This window comes from Marmota marmota, unplaced genomic scaffold (assembly GCF_001458135.2).
Source record: "Marmota marmota marmota unplaced genomic scaffold, marMar, whole genome shotgun sequence".
Classification (NCBI taxonomy): Eukaryota; Metazoa; Chordata; class Mammalia; order Rodentia; family Sciuridae; genus Marmota; species Marmota marmota.
Window position 1 is genome coordinate 3598736 of NW_026000079.1, and position 14896 is coordinate 3613631.

The window sequence follows — 14896 nt, forward strand, 5'->3', positions numbered from 1 at the left end:
AGGGGGCAGCCGAGGGGAGGGGGCGGGAATTCCCGACGCGAGGCCGGAACCGAGTGTACACCATGTCGTGAGACCCTCGCGAGGTGAGTGCGGGATCCCCGGGGCGGGGTGGAGATCTGCCGCCCAGGCCTCCCGGGGCCTAGGAGACGGGGTCCCAGCTCCACCTCTTCATCTGCTTCCCGCGACGCTGGCGACCTCTGACCCCGCCCTCCCTGCCGACTGCGCGGTCCGCGACCCCCGGGCCCCTGGCCTTTGGCCGTCGGCCAGGCGTTCCTGCCCGTGGCTCGCTCTTTGCTTTCCGGGGATGGCGCTGGGGAGTGGGGCGCGAGAGCGCGACCAAGCACAGTCCCGTCCTGCTCAGGTGGCCCGCGAAGCCTGCCGACTCCTCTCCACCGCACAAGTCCCCTTCTCTTCGCCTGTTTCTTTCTGGAGCTGGTGGGGGGAGGCTGGCTTCTACCTTCCTGGGGGGACCCCAGCTCCAGGTCCTGTTTGGGTTCTCTGGGGGCTCCAGATGATATATATCCACACTGGCGTTCTTGTGCCTCAGTTTCCCTCTTGTGGCTTCCTGAACAAGTCACTTGGGAGAGAGAGTTGAAGGTGTGTAGTGGGGGGTGAGGAATGTTCCTGGTACAGGAGTGGATGAGTCACCCCCAGTTGGGGAAGGCCGGAGAGTAGCTGGAGTGAGGGAACTGCACTCTGCTGACCTCCCTTCCTCTTTCCTTGGCCCCCTTTTTCCTGAGTGACCATTCTCCACCCAGTCTGGTTTATCTTCCTAGGTCAGAGAGTCATTGGAACTATCACAACCACCATGGGGCCCTGGGGAGAGCCAGAGCTCCTGGTGTGGCGCCCAGAGGCAGTGGCTTCGGAGCCCTCGGTGCCTGTGGGGCTAGAGGTGAAGTTGGGGGCCCTGGTGCTGCTGCTGGTGCTCACCCTCCTCTGCAGTCTGGTACCTATCTGTGTGCTGCGCCGGCCGGGAGCTAACCATGAAACCTCGGGTGAGCCTCTCCTTTCCCTGCCTTTTGGATGTTTGGAGTAGCTAATGTTCTGGGGCTGGGGAGGTAACCTAAGGAGGAGGGGAAGGCAGAAGTAACCATTACTTGGGTTGAGTAGTGGGGCCTGCAAGTGGTTCATTTGCTCATTCCCCTCTGTGTCCCCCTCCTGCCCAGCTTCACGCCAGAAAGTCCTGAGTCTAGTAAGCTGCTTCGCAGGAGGTGTATTCTTGGCCACCTGTCTCCTGGACCTGTTGCCTGACTACCTAGCTGCCATAGATGAGGCACTGGCGGCACTGCATGTGACGGTGAGCACTGGCCTCTAGCATGTGACCCAGTGTGTTGGGGCTGGTCCATGGTTTATGTGGATTTGTTCATGTGTCATTCCATGACTGTGTGCAAGGCTCTTGGTATGTGAGTCTACGAGTTGTGATATTTTGTTATAGGGTCTAACTTTTTCTGTGTGTTCCTTACTCCTTACCAGACCCTGTGTGGCCCTTGTACCCCTTGAGACAGTGTGAGGAACCTGTTATCAGGTGTTTGACTTACGCTGTGGGTTTCCTAGTTCCAGTTGCCAGGTAGATAATAGTGCTCCAGGAGCCATCATCACTCCTGCCACTCTCAAAGGGCTGTAGATAAATGTTACTTCAGGAATGGGACGTGTAGGAGGCACTTCCCAGGGGCCTAGAATTGCTAACCAAAAAGCTTTACCCTGAGGAATTGGGATGTGGAGAATGATCAAATCCAAGTCATAGAAAGCTCATTATAGGAAAAACTGAGACAGTTGGGTAGTAATGCAGGGAAGTCATCCCAAGCTCCTCCATTTCCTTTTCCCCCACTAAGACTTAGGAAGTAACACTGGATGTAATCTTCTGTATTTTGTGGCTAAATGACTATACAAGCCTGAATGTCCTGGGACACTCATGTGAGCATTTGTTAAGGTGGGCTGGTGTGCTACAGGTGACACTTTATGTATATTTACATCAGTGACTCTCAATTGGGGGTGGTTTCAGCCCCCAGAAAACATTTGGTAATGTCTGGAGACCTTTTTGGTTGCCACAGCTAGGTTGGGAAGGGGTATTGTGCTTGCTGATGGCATCTGGTGGGTAAACAATCTACAGTGGACCTAACAGCTCTATGACGAAGAATTTTCTGGCCCAATTGTTAATAGTGCCATAGTTGAGATCCTTTGGTCACACTGTGTGTGACACCATATCGTGTTTGTTATTCTATGTCTGTCACCAAGGAACTTCATCGTTTTACGACCAAGAGTGGCTCTGTGTCTGTGTGGGACTTTGCGTAAGTGCACCTCCATCAGACTCTGCATCTGACTCCATCTCTCTCCTGCCCACAGCTCCAATTTCCCCTGCAAGAGTTCATCCTGGCCATGGGCTTCTTCCTAGTCCTGGTGATGGAGCAGATCACACTGGCTTACAAGGAGCAGTCGGGGCCACCACATCGGGAGGAGACAAGGGCTCTGCTGGGAACAGTGAATGGTGGGCCCCAGCATTGGCATGATGGGCCAGGGGTTCCACAGGCTAGTGGAGCCCTGGCAGCCCCCTCAGCCCTGCGTGCCTGTGTGCTGGTCTTCTCCCTGGCCCTGCACTCAGTTTTTGAGGGGCTGGCAGTGGGGCTGCAGAGAGACCGGGTTCGGGCCATGGAACTGTGCCTGGCTCTGCTGCTCCACAAGGGTATCCTGGCAGTCAGCCTGTCCCTGCGGCTGCTGCAGAGCCACCTACGAGTGCAGGTGGTGGTTGGCTGTGGAATCCTCTTCTCATGCATGACACCTCTGGGCATTGGGCTGGGTGCAGCTCTGGCAGAGTCAGCTGGGCCTCTGCACCAGCTGGCTCAGTCTGTGCTGGAGGGTATGGCGGCTGGCACCTTCCTCTATATCACCTTCCTGGAAATCCTGCCCCAGGAGCTGGCCACTTCTGAGCAGAGAATCCTCAAGGTCATTCTGCTCCTAGCAGGCTTTGCTCTTCTCACTGGTCTGCTTTTTGTCCAAATCTAGGGGACTTCAAGAGAGGGGCAGGGGAAGTTAACTACCAGGTGCCCTTGTCTTCCCTCCTCTCCCCCAGGTGTGTAAGGAATAGGAAGGAATGGGGACAGGAGGTATTGAGGACCAAAGAGTTCTCTGGAAGGTAGGGATGTAGCCTTTGGAACTATGACTAATGAGAGGGAAGTGGGCAGAGAAGAAGCTGGCCTAAGGAACAAGATATGGCCAAGTCACTAGAGACATGATCAGGGGATATTAGGATTGAGACAGACCCTGATTGCTAGATCAGAAGTCCAACACTACAAATAGGGATAAGCTGACACTGGGAATGCTGGTGATGGGCACCCAGCTACTGTGTAATAAAGGTAGGGAGAGGTCCAGGGTCAGTGTCCTGTTGGCTCAGGCTCGTTTCAGCATTCTGCTGCTAGGAGTGGATCCTTCCTACTTTTCTTACCTCCTATCTTTCTCCTTCCCTTCCTCCAGTGGATTAGTGCCAAATGGTCTCTCCCTGCCAGTTTTGATAACTTCTCTGGCCTCTCCAGCTCCAATCACTCCTCTATTTTTAAAGTGCCAAACAAATCCTTTCCCTCTTTCTCAAAGCACAGCGATGTGGCACGGGGTCCTACCCAGCACCCCAGTGGAGGAGACCTACTTGCTCTTAATTTTGGTTCCAGAATCTGGTGTGGGGCAGAAATATTTGCTGGGATGGATTGGGTGAGGGGAGAGCTGCGGCCACCTAGTAGCTGCTGCACCCTAAGTATACAAACATGGTCATGGTGCCTCATTCCCGATGATAAACACTGAGCTGCCAAAACTTTTTTTATACCTGAGGAGCCCAAGGGAGAATGGTTATTTGGGGGGAGGGGGGACTGAGCATAGGGCCATATTCTGTAGAATCTATTTTACTAACTGACCTGTTTTGGGACATGTTACCCAAATAAAAAATGTTTCTATACATCTCTGTGGTATCGGATTCATTTGTCTTGGAAGAGGGTGGGCATATATATGGCCAGCCTATTGGAAGACCTGCGTCCCAGATGTTTACAGCTGTTTAAAGATCCTTGTCTCACTCTTTTCACTCAGTCCCAATAGTCCTCTTTCCTGAAATGACCAAAATTTTTCCTTCTTTCCTCCCTGTCTCCACTCCTTCCCTTCCCCTCATTCCTTCCCTCTTCCTTTCCTCTCTAAATCCCTCTCCCCTTTGCGTTCTGAGGCTACGGAGTGAGCAGGAACTACTCCTCCCGGCGTGCCCCGCGCAGGGAGGGGGCGGGGGGCGGAGCACGCCCCGGGGTCCCGGCGTTCGCAAGACTGCCGGGAGATGCAGTCCGCTTCCTCTCCGTGCTGCGCGGCTGCGGGCGTGAAGGGGTCACGTAAACAAACTACCAGTCCCGGCGGGCCACGCGCCGCAGGTCAGGACTAGGCTGGAGCCGAGCCGCGGGGCTCGCGGAGGCGGCGGCGGCGGCGGCGGCTACTGCTGGGGGAGCCTGGCCAGGGCCCGCGGCGGAGGCCGTGGCTAGTACTGGGAAGGTGGCGGGGAGGGACGCGGGAGGAAGATGGCGACGTCGGGGGCGAACGGGCCCGGCTCTGCCACGGCCTCGGCTTCCAATCCGCGCAAGTTTAGTGAGAAGATCGCGTTGCAGAAGCAGCGTCAGGCCGAGGAGACGGCGGCCTTCGAGGAGGTGATGATGGACATCGGCTCCACCCGGGTGAGGGGCCGCGCCGGGGAGCGGGAGCGAAGCGGAGCAGTTACGGAGCGGAGAGGCGGGGCAGGGGCGGGAGCCGCAGCCCTGGAGGCGGAACAGGGTTGAGGCGACGGCGGCGGGCGCCGCCGTCTGGGAGGCTCGGGTTGAGGGCCGAGGGGACTGGAAGACGAATTTTGCTCGGGAGATGGAAATACAGGAGAGGTGGGGGATGTGGGTGTGACTGGGGGCCGAGTACGTGAGTCGGAGATGGGCCGAGAGGGAAGATGGGCCCCCGAAGTCCAGGGGAGGTGGGGAGTCCTTGTGCGTGCCGGGAGGAGTCCCCTTGGGGACTCCACTGAAGCATCCCAGATCTTGGGTTATGGATTTTAGGATGGACTGCTTGTCCCTAATTTGGTTCTTCTGAGGTTGTGCTCTCTAGACTGGTCTCTGCCCTGTTATGCCGCTCTCAGCACTTTGGTATCTACGGGAAAGGGCCCCTTGAGTGGTTTGAACGAGCAGTGTTGGGTATAGTGGGGCAGGAAGTCCCCTCCTGCGTCCCGTCCCTTTGCTTCCTTTTTCAAGTACTTCTTGTGGTTTCCTGACGTGAGTGAAGGTGAGGTCCACTGCTCACAGGCTGGTGCTCCATCTTTTGCCTTGGCCGCCTTGAAGGAAAAGTAGAGTTTTGAATCCCAAAACTGGGTAACTGATTTTTTTCTTTTTAGGTTGCATAGAACCCGATGATTTGCTGGACTTTCTAGGGAGATGCTGCCCTGTGGGTCAATTTCTGGAGTGCCTCGGAGGGTCCCCCATGAGGAGGGTATATTCATTCCTAGGAAATTCTTAGAATTTTCAGGTCTCTGACAAGCTGCCTCTGAAGCCCCTCTGGCCTTGGTTTCTTGCTGCCCAAGGCTGGATGTCCAAGGGCCACTGTCAAAAGAGTTTGCCCAGCTGGTATGCAGTGCTAATTTAGGGACACATTATTCTCAAATAATAGGTGAGAGGATTTTGCTGTGATCCCTCATGGCAAAGAACTGGAAGAAATTTAAAGGGAGATGGTGGACATAAGTGTCGCATTTCAACGCTCCTTGTGATTGCATCTATCAATGATTATGTCTCTTGATTATATTTTTGTGTGCCTCTTCCTTGATTCTGTTAGTCTCTTTTGTGTTTTTCCCCTCTGAGTCTCTAGGGACCATGTGCCCTAGATTATGAGAGCCAAAACAGAAAAAGATAGGTGGGGAGGCAAGTGTGTGTGTGTGTGTGTGTGTTTGTGTACACATACACAGGCATATGCTTGCATAACCCACTCTAACTACTATGAGGATTATGCTCTAACGCTTGACTGCTCTCTAGGAACTTTTGATCATAGGGGTACAGAGAGAAGATGGGAGAGGGGCTCATCCTCAGCTGAGAGCTCTGCCCTCTGGACCAGGATTCTAGCAGAGGCATGGTGTGATCTTAGGGCTTGTATGTGCAAACAAGGCTGTAAGAAACTCAAAGCTGGGATTCCTATTTGTGGTGCTTTGGTTCATCAAAAGGACCTTCTACCTGCCTTTTCTCTCCTGATTCTTTTCTGCTATGTAAAAAAGTCTAGTGGACATTCATGGCCAGGGCCTGGGGACCTAAAAATCTTAAACTAGCAATGAGAGATCTGGGGCTCAGCTTGTTACCTGGCCAGTTGGGAGGGCTCATTTGAATCAGATATGGCCATATTTGTTCTACTGAGAGGCTAGGGTTGCCATATTTATTAACAGTGATTTTGAAGGACCCAGAGGTAAGCACAGTGCCCACCAAACTCAGTGGGTTGAGCTCCTAGAACAGGAATTCAGGTTTGATGTAAGCTTACATGGCAACAGTGTGATCCTGGAAGCTCTTGGAATTTACCATCCTCAGCTGTTCTCCTCCCCATGGCCTTGCTCTGGGTCTCTTTGTCTGGTGGTAGTGACTGAGGACACAAATCTGCAGGCAGGCTAAATCCATGTCAAGCTGAGGGATATGGTGTATCACTTCTGTCCCAGACTTATTTCTCTGAAATAGGGGTAAGGGCCAGGGAGGTGGCTCTGGCCCAGGCTGGAGTGGGCTCCTGAGCCCCCTCCTACCTCCATTCACTAGGCTTCCCTGCCAATTAAGGGGCCTTAGGATCCAGTGGAAGTATTCTGCCTTTCTAGTGGGCAAAGCCATTATTTCCTGGATCTTCTAATTTGGGAGGTACAGGCTGTGATTTGGCTGGGCAAGTGGCATAGCCTAGTAGCCTGTGTTCTCTTTGAGTGTGAAGGAAAAAGGATGGCAATAATGGATCTATGACATCCACCTGTGACCTTGCCCTTCTAATTAGTCCTGGGTATATCTGGAAATGAAACCAGAAGTGCCTAATAGGCACCCATCTCTGTGACTAGTCCCTGGTAACCCCTAGGGACTCTGCTTAGACTGATGCTGACTGAGCTAGGCAGCGGCGATCTCACTGATGAGGGTAGGCTACAGAAGGGCTGGGGGGTTGTTTGCACTAGGTCTCTGTGGGCCTTTCTCCTAGCACTGGCTTTTCTTTTCTTTTTTTTCCTTTTTCCCTAGCAGATACCTTAAAAGCTGCAGCAGCATATCCTGGTGACAGGGATGGCAAGGATGGCCAAAGGGAACAGTGGTCAGGACTCTCCCTGACATTCCCATTTGTCCTTCATGTCTCAGTTACAGGCCCAAAAACTGCGACTGGCATACACAAGAAGCTCCCATTATGGTGGTTCTCTGCCCAATGTTAACCAGATTGGCTGTGGCCTGGCCGAGTTCCAGGTGAGTGGACATCAGCCAGGGAGGAGTGGAGGTTCCTCTGCTTCCTCTGCTGATTACCTGTCCCTTTTGGCAGAGCCCCCTCCACTCACCTTTGGATTCATCTCGGAATACTCGGCACCATGGGCTGGTGGAACGGGTGCAGCGCGACCCCCGAAGAATGGTGTCCCCACTCCGCCGATATCCCCGCCACATATCCTTAATAGAGGACAGGGAGTCTGGGAGGTAGTGGGAAGGGGTTCTTCAGGGAGGCATGGTAGGAAGGACTTACTTTCGCAGTACTGAGGGTTCCCTGCCACTCAGCTACACCCCAGCCCTTTTTATTTTTTGAGATAGGGTCTTACAAAGTCACTCGTGCTTACCTGGAACTTGTGATCCTCCTGCCTTAGCCTTCTGAGTTGTGGGGTTACAGGCACGAGCCATCACGTCCATAGGAAGAGACGTTAAATGTTGCCTTGTTCCGTCCTTTTCCAGGAGCTCACCTTTACCCTGCCTCAATGAAAAGTGACCACAGTCAATGTGTCAGGAGTTGCTGCTCCTCTCTGGCTGGTCTCAGCTATCCTCACTTTGGCTCAGTCTGCTGCACAAGTAGTGGGCTCCCTATGCTCTGACTAAGGAAGGCTTGATCCCTTCATTTCTGTTGTTTCATTTCAGTCTCAGAGACCCATATACTCGTCTCCCCTAAGTCCTGCTCAGACAGTCTCCTAGATTGTTCTTGCTCCATTATGCTTGATACTTTTTTTTTTTTTTTTTTAAACACAGTACTGAGGATTGAACCCAGGGCCTTGCCAATGCCAGGCAGGGACTCTGCTGCTGAGCTACATACCCAGCTCCAAGCTCTGTTCTTTTTTTAATTTCTTTCCAGTATGGGGGATTAAACTCAGGGCCTTGTGCATGCTAAGCAAGCACTTTACCATTGAGCCACATCCCCAGTCTCTTTTCATTCTTTGACCCCATTGTTGCCACTTGAAGAGAAAGAGAAAGAGAAAGGTTATATGTGTTTTGAAATAGCTATCTAGCCAGGCATAGTGGCACACACCTGTAATCCCAGCAGCTTGGGAGGCTGAAGCAGGAGGGTCGCAAGTTCAAAGCCAGCCTCAGCAACTTAGCAAGGCTCTAAGCAACTTAGTGAGACCCTATCTCAAAATAAAAAGGGTTGGGGGCCTGGGATTGTGGCTCAGTGGTAGTGCACTTGCCTAGCACGCGTGAGGCACTGGGTCCCATCCTCAGCACCACATACAAAAATAAAGTTATTAAAAAACAACAAAAGGGCTGGGGATGTGGCTCAGTGGTAAAGTGCTCTGGTACCAAAAAGAAAGAAATAACTATCTACTGTCTCCATTGGTCGACTTTTTTGAGACAGGGTCTTGCTAAAGTTGCTGAGGCTATTCTCATACTTGGAGATCTCCTGCTGCTCTGTTTACTCACTCTCCATCTTCTTCCTTAACTGTTGCTGTTCACATTGACAGTTCTCCCTACAGTCCCGCCTACTTATCTCCTCCTCCAGAGAACAGCTGGCGAAGGTGAGTCCACTTTCTGAAGGAGCTGGGGCTTGGTTGGGATACTGGACTAGGGTTTCATCAGTACCTCCTCCTATATTGGCTTAGCTGGGAGGGTGGGGGCAGCAGGAGTAGTGATCAGAGTCCAGTCTTGGCGTGTTGACATGTGTAGCCAAAGCAGGACCAATAGAACTGGAGCCAAGCTGGGTGTGTGTGAGAGTGTGTGTGGGGGGGGGAGGGGAGAAAGGCAGGGTTACAGGTGAAAATGGCTGCCTTCTGTCAAGGGTGGGTGCCAGATACAGTGCAGGGAAACTATTAGATCTCTGAACCCCTCCACTCTCCATCTTAGCCCTAGCACTCACGTCCAAAAGAGGCTCTGAGCTCCAAATTTCCTGTTCAGCTTGTCCTGGCAGAGAGGAGTGGAGAAGTTTCCAGATCTCTTAGATTGACTGGGGGAGGGGATTCATGGGTCACAGGCATCAGAAGAACCAGAAAGAGCAAAGAATTATTCTGGTGCCCGTCCTCTCTTTCCATCGGGGCTGCCTCACATTCCCAGCCCCCATGTCTGCTTTCTTGTCACTGCCAGCATTCTTCCTCCTCCTCACTCTGTTTTTCTACCCCAGGATGATGCCCTGGAGCAATTTCCCTGCAGAGAAGGGGCAGTTGTTTCGACTACCGTCTGCACTCAACAGGTGATGGCCCTTGCCTTATTTAGGCCATATCTTCTTTAATCTGCACTTTCTGGGGCCCTGTTGCTTCACCCCACACTGTTCTAGCCCATCTAATGTCTCCCCTGCTGGGCAGGGCGGGGCCACTGGGAAAATCATTACCGCTGCCATTGCTTCTTTTTTTTTTTTTTTCTTAATTTAATTTTATTTATCTTTATGTGGTTCTGAGGATGGAACCCAGGGCCTCCCACGTGCTAGGCGAGCGTTCTACCGCTGAGCCACAACCCCAGCCCCCTGCCAGTGCTTTTTTACTCCCCAAACAGGACAAGCTCTGACTCGGCCCTTCACACAAGTGTGATGAATCCCAACCCCCAGGACACTTATCCAGGACCCACACCTCCTAGTGTCCTACAAGGCCGTCGTGGGGGTAAGTGGCCAAATCCCAGGGTAGGGAGTAGCTGTGAGCTTTTGATAGAATCAGATTGGTAAGTGAGGGCTGCGGCCAACTCCGCTGCATCCCTTGCAGGTTTTCTGGATGGTGAAATAGACTCCAAAGGTATGTGTTCTTCAACACATTGTGGGGACCAAATGCCAAAAGAATTTCTGGGCTGACATTGGAGACTTCATGCAGGGTTAGGACACAGGACTCCCTCTGCCTGTCTCTGCTTCCTGTGTGCCTTCCTGGCTCCTTCTCCAGCCTCCCCATCACCTGTCTTTCTCTTTCAAGTCCCTGCTATTGAAGAGAACTTGCTAGATGACAAACATTTGCTGAAACCATGGGATGCTAAGAAGGTAGGTGTGGGCCACTGGATGTCACCCACCCTTCCCTTCCCATGGGCAGGCTTCTAGAGTTCCCTCCTGAGCTCTGTCCTCATTTTCCACATTCTTCCTTAGCTGTCCTCATCCTCCTCGCGACCTCGGTCCTGTGAAGTTCCTGGAATTAAGTAAGTTCCTTTATAAGGCTGGCTGAGAATAGGAGCGAGGGAGGGAAGTCCAGGGCCATGTGGAAGATGGATCTGTGCTCTTCCCTGACTCCCTCCCCTCCATTTACACCTTTCTTTCTTTTTCTCTCCCTCCCCTAGCATCTTTCCATCTCCTGACCAGCCTGCCAATGTGCCTGTCCTCCCAGCTGCCATGAACACTGGGGGCTCCTTACCTGACCTCACCAACCTGCACTTTCCTCCACCGCTGCCCACCTCCCTGGACCCTGAAGAGACAGCCTATCCCAGCCTGAGTGGGGGCAATAGTACCTCCAATTTGACCCACACCATGACTCACCTGGGCATCAGTGGAGGTCTGGGCCTGGGCCCGGGCTATGATGCACCAGGTGAGTGGCTTTCCTGGCTGTGTATGTGCCCACCAGATGCTGCCTGTCTAGAGGGATGGAGGGTCGGGAGGTTTGAGCTGGATCCTATAATTCCCACCAGTCCAGCAACCCGGCACCCCCGGATCCCTGTACTGCAATTCTCAGCCTATGAGAACTGGTAGGTGTGACTTTCCTACAAAGAAGATGGAGAACCACCCCCAGGTGGGCTGTGCCAATCTCACTGGCAGGAACAGAATAGGAAGGACATTGTGTTGCCACTTTCATAGTCCGGTCACTGCAACCCATTCTGGGTGGAAAGGAGCCTGGTTCTCATCAGTAATGTTGTCATCTCTGGTTTTTTGTCTGTGCCTGCAGGACTTCATTCACCTCTCAGCCACCCATCCCTGCAGTCCTCCCTAAGCAATCCCAACCTCCAGGCTTCCCTGAGCAGTCCTCAGCCCCAGCTCCAGGGTTCCCACAGTCACCCCTCACTGCCTGCCTCCTCGTTGACCCGCCATGCACTGCCCACCACCTCCCTGGGCCACCCATCACTCAGTGCCCCGGCCCTCTCCTCCTCCTCTTCCTCTTCCTCCACTTCCTCACCCATCCTGGGCACTCCCCCTTACCCAGCTTCTACCCCTGGGGCCTCCCCCCGTCACCGCCGTGTCCCCCTCAGCCCCCTGAGTTTGCCCGCGGGCCCAGCCGACGCCAGAAGGTCCCAACAGCAGCTGCCCAAACAGTTTTCGCCAACAATGTCACCCACCTTGTCTTCCATCACTCAGGTATGCGTGGCTGCTTCCCCACACGTCTGTCTCCCTTCCTCTTCTCTTCTCCTGCAGAGTTTCTCCCTCCAGCCCTCCTTTCCTCAGATACCTCCTCCCCTTACTTTCTGCACCCTTTGTCTCATCCATCCCCTGCTACCCCTGTGTGTCCTCCACCTGCCACATCTTTTATTTGTCTGTCTCCTCTTTGCTTACGAACCCCGGGGTTAGCCTTTGGTTTCAAATCCTGGTTCTGCCTTTCCTAGGAGTCCCCTTTGACAACCTCTGTGTGTCTCAGTAGTCTCCTTTATAAAACAGAATCAGCTTTGTAAGCATCGAGTGCCGTAAGGGACATGGAGTACTTTGCACCGTGCCTGCCAGCCCAGGCCCGTGCTTGGCAGATGATAGCTTATCCTCTCCTTTTTATTTTTTCTCTGTTCTCACTCTTCTTGTCTCTTTATTTTTTGCCCGACTGGAGCTCAGTCTCTTTCCACTTTACAGATGAGGAAACTGGGGCCTAGAGGGAAGGTGGCTTCCCCAGATTCACCTGGCAGGTTGGAACTAGAACTGCAGACTCAGAACTTAGGACTTTTTCCTCAGCGCTAAAGCACTAAGCTCTATCCTCCTCCCCACCCTTCCTTACTCTTTTCTTTCTTTGTCATCTCTGCTCCCATTTCTCACCCTTATGCTCTCTTTTCCCTCTCCTCTGTCCTACCTTCCCCTCCTCCTCCGTTCTGTCCCCTGGAGTGTGTGTTCTGGGTTCCATCTCTGCCTTCTCCTCTACGACCACGGCCAGGCCACAGGTGCTCCGTGATTTCAGTGGCAGAGGGAAGGAACCTCTCCTCCCTCCTTTTCTGCTTTTCCTTCCTTTCTCTTCCACTTCCTCTGGCCTCTTCAGTCTTCAGAACAACCCCTTTCACCTGCACTGGGTGTTAACAGGCACTTGTGAGGGTGTGTCACAAGTACTTGATTACTGACGACCATTAAGCTGTCAGTGTTGGGGAAGGATTCATTTCTGGAGCAGGTTCAGTATTACCCTAGTGTTAACCTCTCTCAGCACTTCCATTCTAATATGCATGTTTTTGAAAAATATTTTTTTAGTTGTAGATGGACACAATATCTTTATTCATTTATTTTATGTGGTGCTGAGGATTGAACCCAGTGCCTCACACTTGCGAGGCAGGCGCTCTACCACTGAGCCACAGTCCCAGTCCTAATATGCATTTTTGAGTTACTGCCACCAAGCTCAGGGGTGCCCATGAGAACATGGAGCGTTATCATGTTTGCATTGAGGGTGGCTGCAGCTTAGAGAATGGGAAGCTCTATGAGTTTTTCTTGGAGGGCTAAGTTTCCTCCATTTTCTTGTTTCTTTTCAGGGCGTCCCCCTGGACACCAGTAAACTGTCTACTGACCAGCGACTGCCCCCCTACCCATACAGCCCTCCAAGTCTGGTTCTGCCCACCCAGCAACCCACCCCAAAGCCTCTGCAGCAGCCAGGGCTACCTGCTCAGGCCTGTTTAGTGCAGCCCTCTGGTGGCCAACCCCCAGGCAGGCAGCCACATTATGGAATACTGTACCCACCTGGGTCCACTGGGCACGGGCAACAGTCTCACCACCGGCCAGTGAGTGACTTCAGCCTGGGAAATGTGAGTACTCAGGCTCCTAGCTCAGAAGCAGGGAGAGGGGCTGGGGTGGGTCCGGGGGGCCTGAGTGGTATCTCTGAATTACGACATCCAGAAGAAGGGGTCTCCCTTTGTCTCAGGTAACAGCACTGCCAGCTTGGGGCTCCTGTTTTCCTGCGTTTGACCCCTACTCCTGCCCCTCTGTTTCTGCTCAGCTTGCTCTTTGATGACTCCTGCCTTGACCCGTTCTCTTCCTGGCATGCACATGCTCTGGCCCAGCAGGTACGGTGCCCATACCTACTTCGGGCCCCGTGCTCGCTTCTCTTGCTCTGCTTGCTGCCAGCCTCCTCTGTCTTTGCCTCTGTTCCTGGGGTGGATGAAGATTGCTGGGTGAAGGGGACATGTTAACATGTCTGGGCAAGGGCAGGCAGGGACATCCTGTTCTGAAGCCTACTTCTTCAAGATGTGTCTTTGTGTCTTTAGCTGGAGCAGTTCAGCATGGAGACCCCATCAACCAATCTGGTGCTGGATCCCCCTGGCTTTTCTGAAGGGCCTGGATTTTTAGGGGATGAGGGGTCAGTGAGTGGCCCCCAGGACCCTCACACCCTCAACCACCAGAACTTGACCCACTGTTCCCGCCATGGCTCAGGACCTAACATTGTCCTCACAGGTGAGTGGGCATGGGTGGTGATGGCAGTGAAAGGAAGGGAGTGGGGCCGTGGTTGGGGCTCAGCCGCAGCACACTTGCCTGGCATGTGTGAGGCACTGGGTTCGATTCTTAGCATCGCATATAAATAAATAAAATAAAGGTCATCAACAACTAAAAAAATATTAAAAAAAAAATAAAAGGGAAGGAGTGATACCTTTGCCAACATAAGAAATGGAGGAGTCTTGGGGGAGTTCATGAGGTATGCGGTCCTTACTTATCTCTTACCCACAGGAGACTCCTCTCCAGGATTCTCCAAGGAAATCGCAGCGGCCCTGGCTGGAGTGCCTGGCTTTGAGGTGTCAGCAACCGGATTGGAGCTGGGGCTTGGGTTGGAGGATGAGCTGCGCATGGAGCCACTGGGCCTGGAAGGGCTAAACATGCTGAGTGACCCCTGTGCCCTGCTGCCCGATCCTGCTGTAGAGGATTCATTCCGCAGTGACCGGCTACAGTGAGGGAACCTTGCCACCATCCTTCTCGGCCCCATCTCCCGTCACTGTCCCTTTCCTCCCTTTCCCCTGGCCAGTAACGACTCCACTCTCTGCCCCCGTGTTCTCTTTCTAACATGAACAAAGGATCCTAAGAATGAGAAAAAGCAAGGGGTTTGTCCAGGTGGCCCCTGAATTCTGCACAATGGGTAGGCCTGGGGGAGCCCAAGGGAGGGCCTAAAGCACTTGTAACTTTGAAAAACGTCTGTCTGGAGGTCAGAGCCTGTTGGAAAGCAGGGGTAGAGGGGAACCCCAGAGGCAGGGCTTACCCAGATGCCTAGGGGTGGGCAGTGCCAGCCCCTCCTCACTACTCTTCTCCTTGCAATGGAGGAAAAGAGCCAGAGTGGATATTATTTTTTATTAAATATATTATATGTTAATAAAAAAATCCTGTCAAA

At 53.0% G+C, this 14896-nt stretch overlaps 2 protein-coding genes across 5 annotated transcripts; both read left to right on the forward strand.

The window, feature by feature from the left end:
* The first annotated feature begins 6 nt into the window (after window positions 1-6).
* Window positions 7-3942, forward strand: Slc39a1 (solute carrier family 39 member 1). The gene is made up of 4 exons (XM_015502860.2): window positions 7-83; window positions 777-995; window positions 1167-1297; window positions 2344-3942. Exons 2-4 carry the CDS (start codon window positions 809-811, stop codon window positions 2998-3000), a joined length of 975 nt encoding a protein of 324 aa, XP_015358346.1. The 5' UTR covers window positions 7-83; window positions 777-808; the 3' UTR covers window positions 3001-3942.
* A 450-nt stretch (window positions 3943-4392) lies between these two features.
* Crtc2 (CREB regulated transcription coactivator 2) lies at window positions 4393-14896 on the forward strand. Of its 4 annotated transcripts, none has more exons than XM_015502864.2 (14): window positions 4397-4691; window positions 7350-7451; window positions 7525-7641; window positions 8910-8971; window positions 9571-9639; window positions 9939-10042; window positions 10142-10171; window positions 10343-10407; window positions 10510-10559; window positions 10698-10942; window positions 11297-11703; window positions 13059-13328; window positions 13788-13974; window positions 14245-14896. In XM_015502864.2, the coding sequence occupies exons 1-14, from the start codon at window positions 4539-4541 to the stop codon at window positions 14463-14465; spliced, it is 2082 nt and encodes a 693-aa protein (XP_015358350.1). In that variant the 5' UTR covers window positions 4397-4538; the 3' UTR covers window positions 14466-14896. The 4 variants fall into 4 exon arrangements, with proteins under 4 accessions (XP_048670768.1, XP_048670766.1, XP_015358350.1 ...); XM_048814810.1 differs by lacking the exon at window positions 4397-4691 and adding an exon at window positions 4848-4889; XM_048814811.1 differs by lacking the exons at window positions 13788-13974; window positions 14245-14896 and adding an exon at window positions 13520-13546 and having other exon boundaries at window positions 4393-4691.

What these genes read in the sequence shown, in the direction of transcription:
- Slc39a1 (XM_015502860.2), top strand. Translation starts at nt 809, where the DNA reads ATGGGGCCCTGGGGAGAGCCAGAGCTCCTGGTGTGGCGCCCAGAGGCA. An exon ending in AGCTAACCATGAAACCTCGG is followed by an intron (nt 996 to 1,166) that starts GTGAGCCTCTCC and finishes CCTCCTGCCCAG; the next exon opens with CTTCACGCCAGAAAGTCCTG. An exon ending in TGGCGGCACTGCATGTGACG is followed by an intron (nt 1,298 to 2,343) that starts GTGAGCACTGGC and finishes TCCTGCCCACAG; the next exon opens with CTCCAATTTCCCCTGCAAGA.
- Crtc2 (XM_015502864.2), top strand. Translation starts at nt 4,539, where the DNA reads ATGGCGACGTCGGGGGCGAACGGGCCCGGCTCTGCCACGGCCTCGGCT. An exon ending in CCAGAGAACAGCTGGCGAAG is followed by an intron (nt 8,972 to 9,570) that starts GTGAGTCCACTT and finishes TTTCTACCCCAG; the next exon opens with GATGATGCCCTGGAGCAATT. An exon ending in AACCATGGGATGCTAAGAAG is followed by an intron (nt 10,408 to 10,509) that starts GTAGGTGTGGGC and finishes ATTCTTCCTTAG; the next exon opens with CTGTCCTCATCCTCCTCGCG.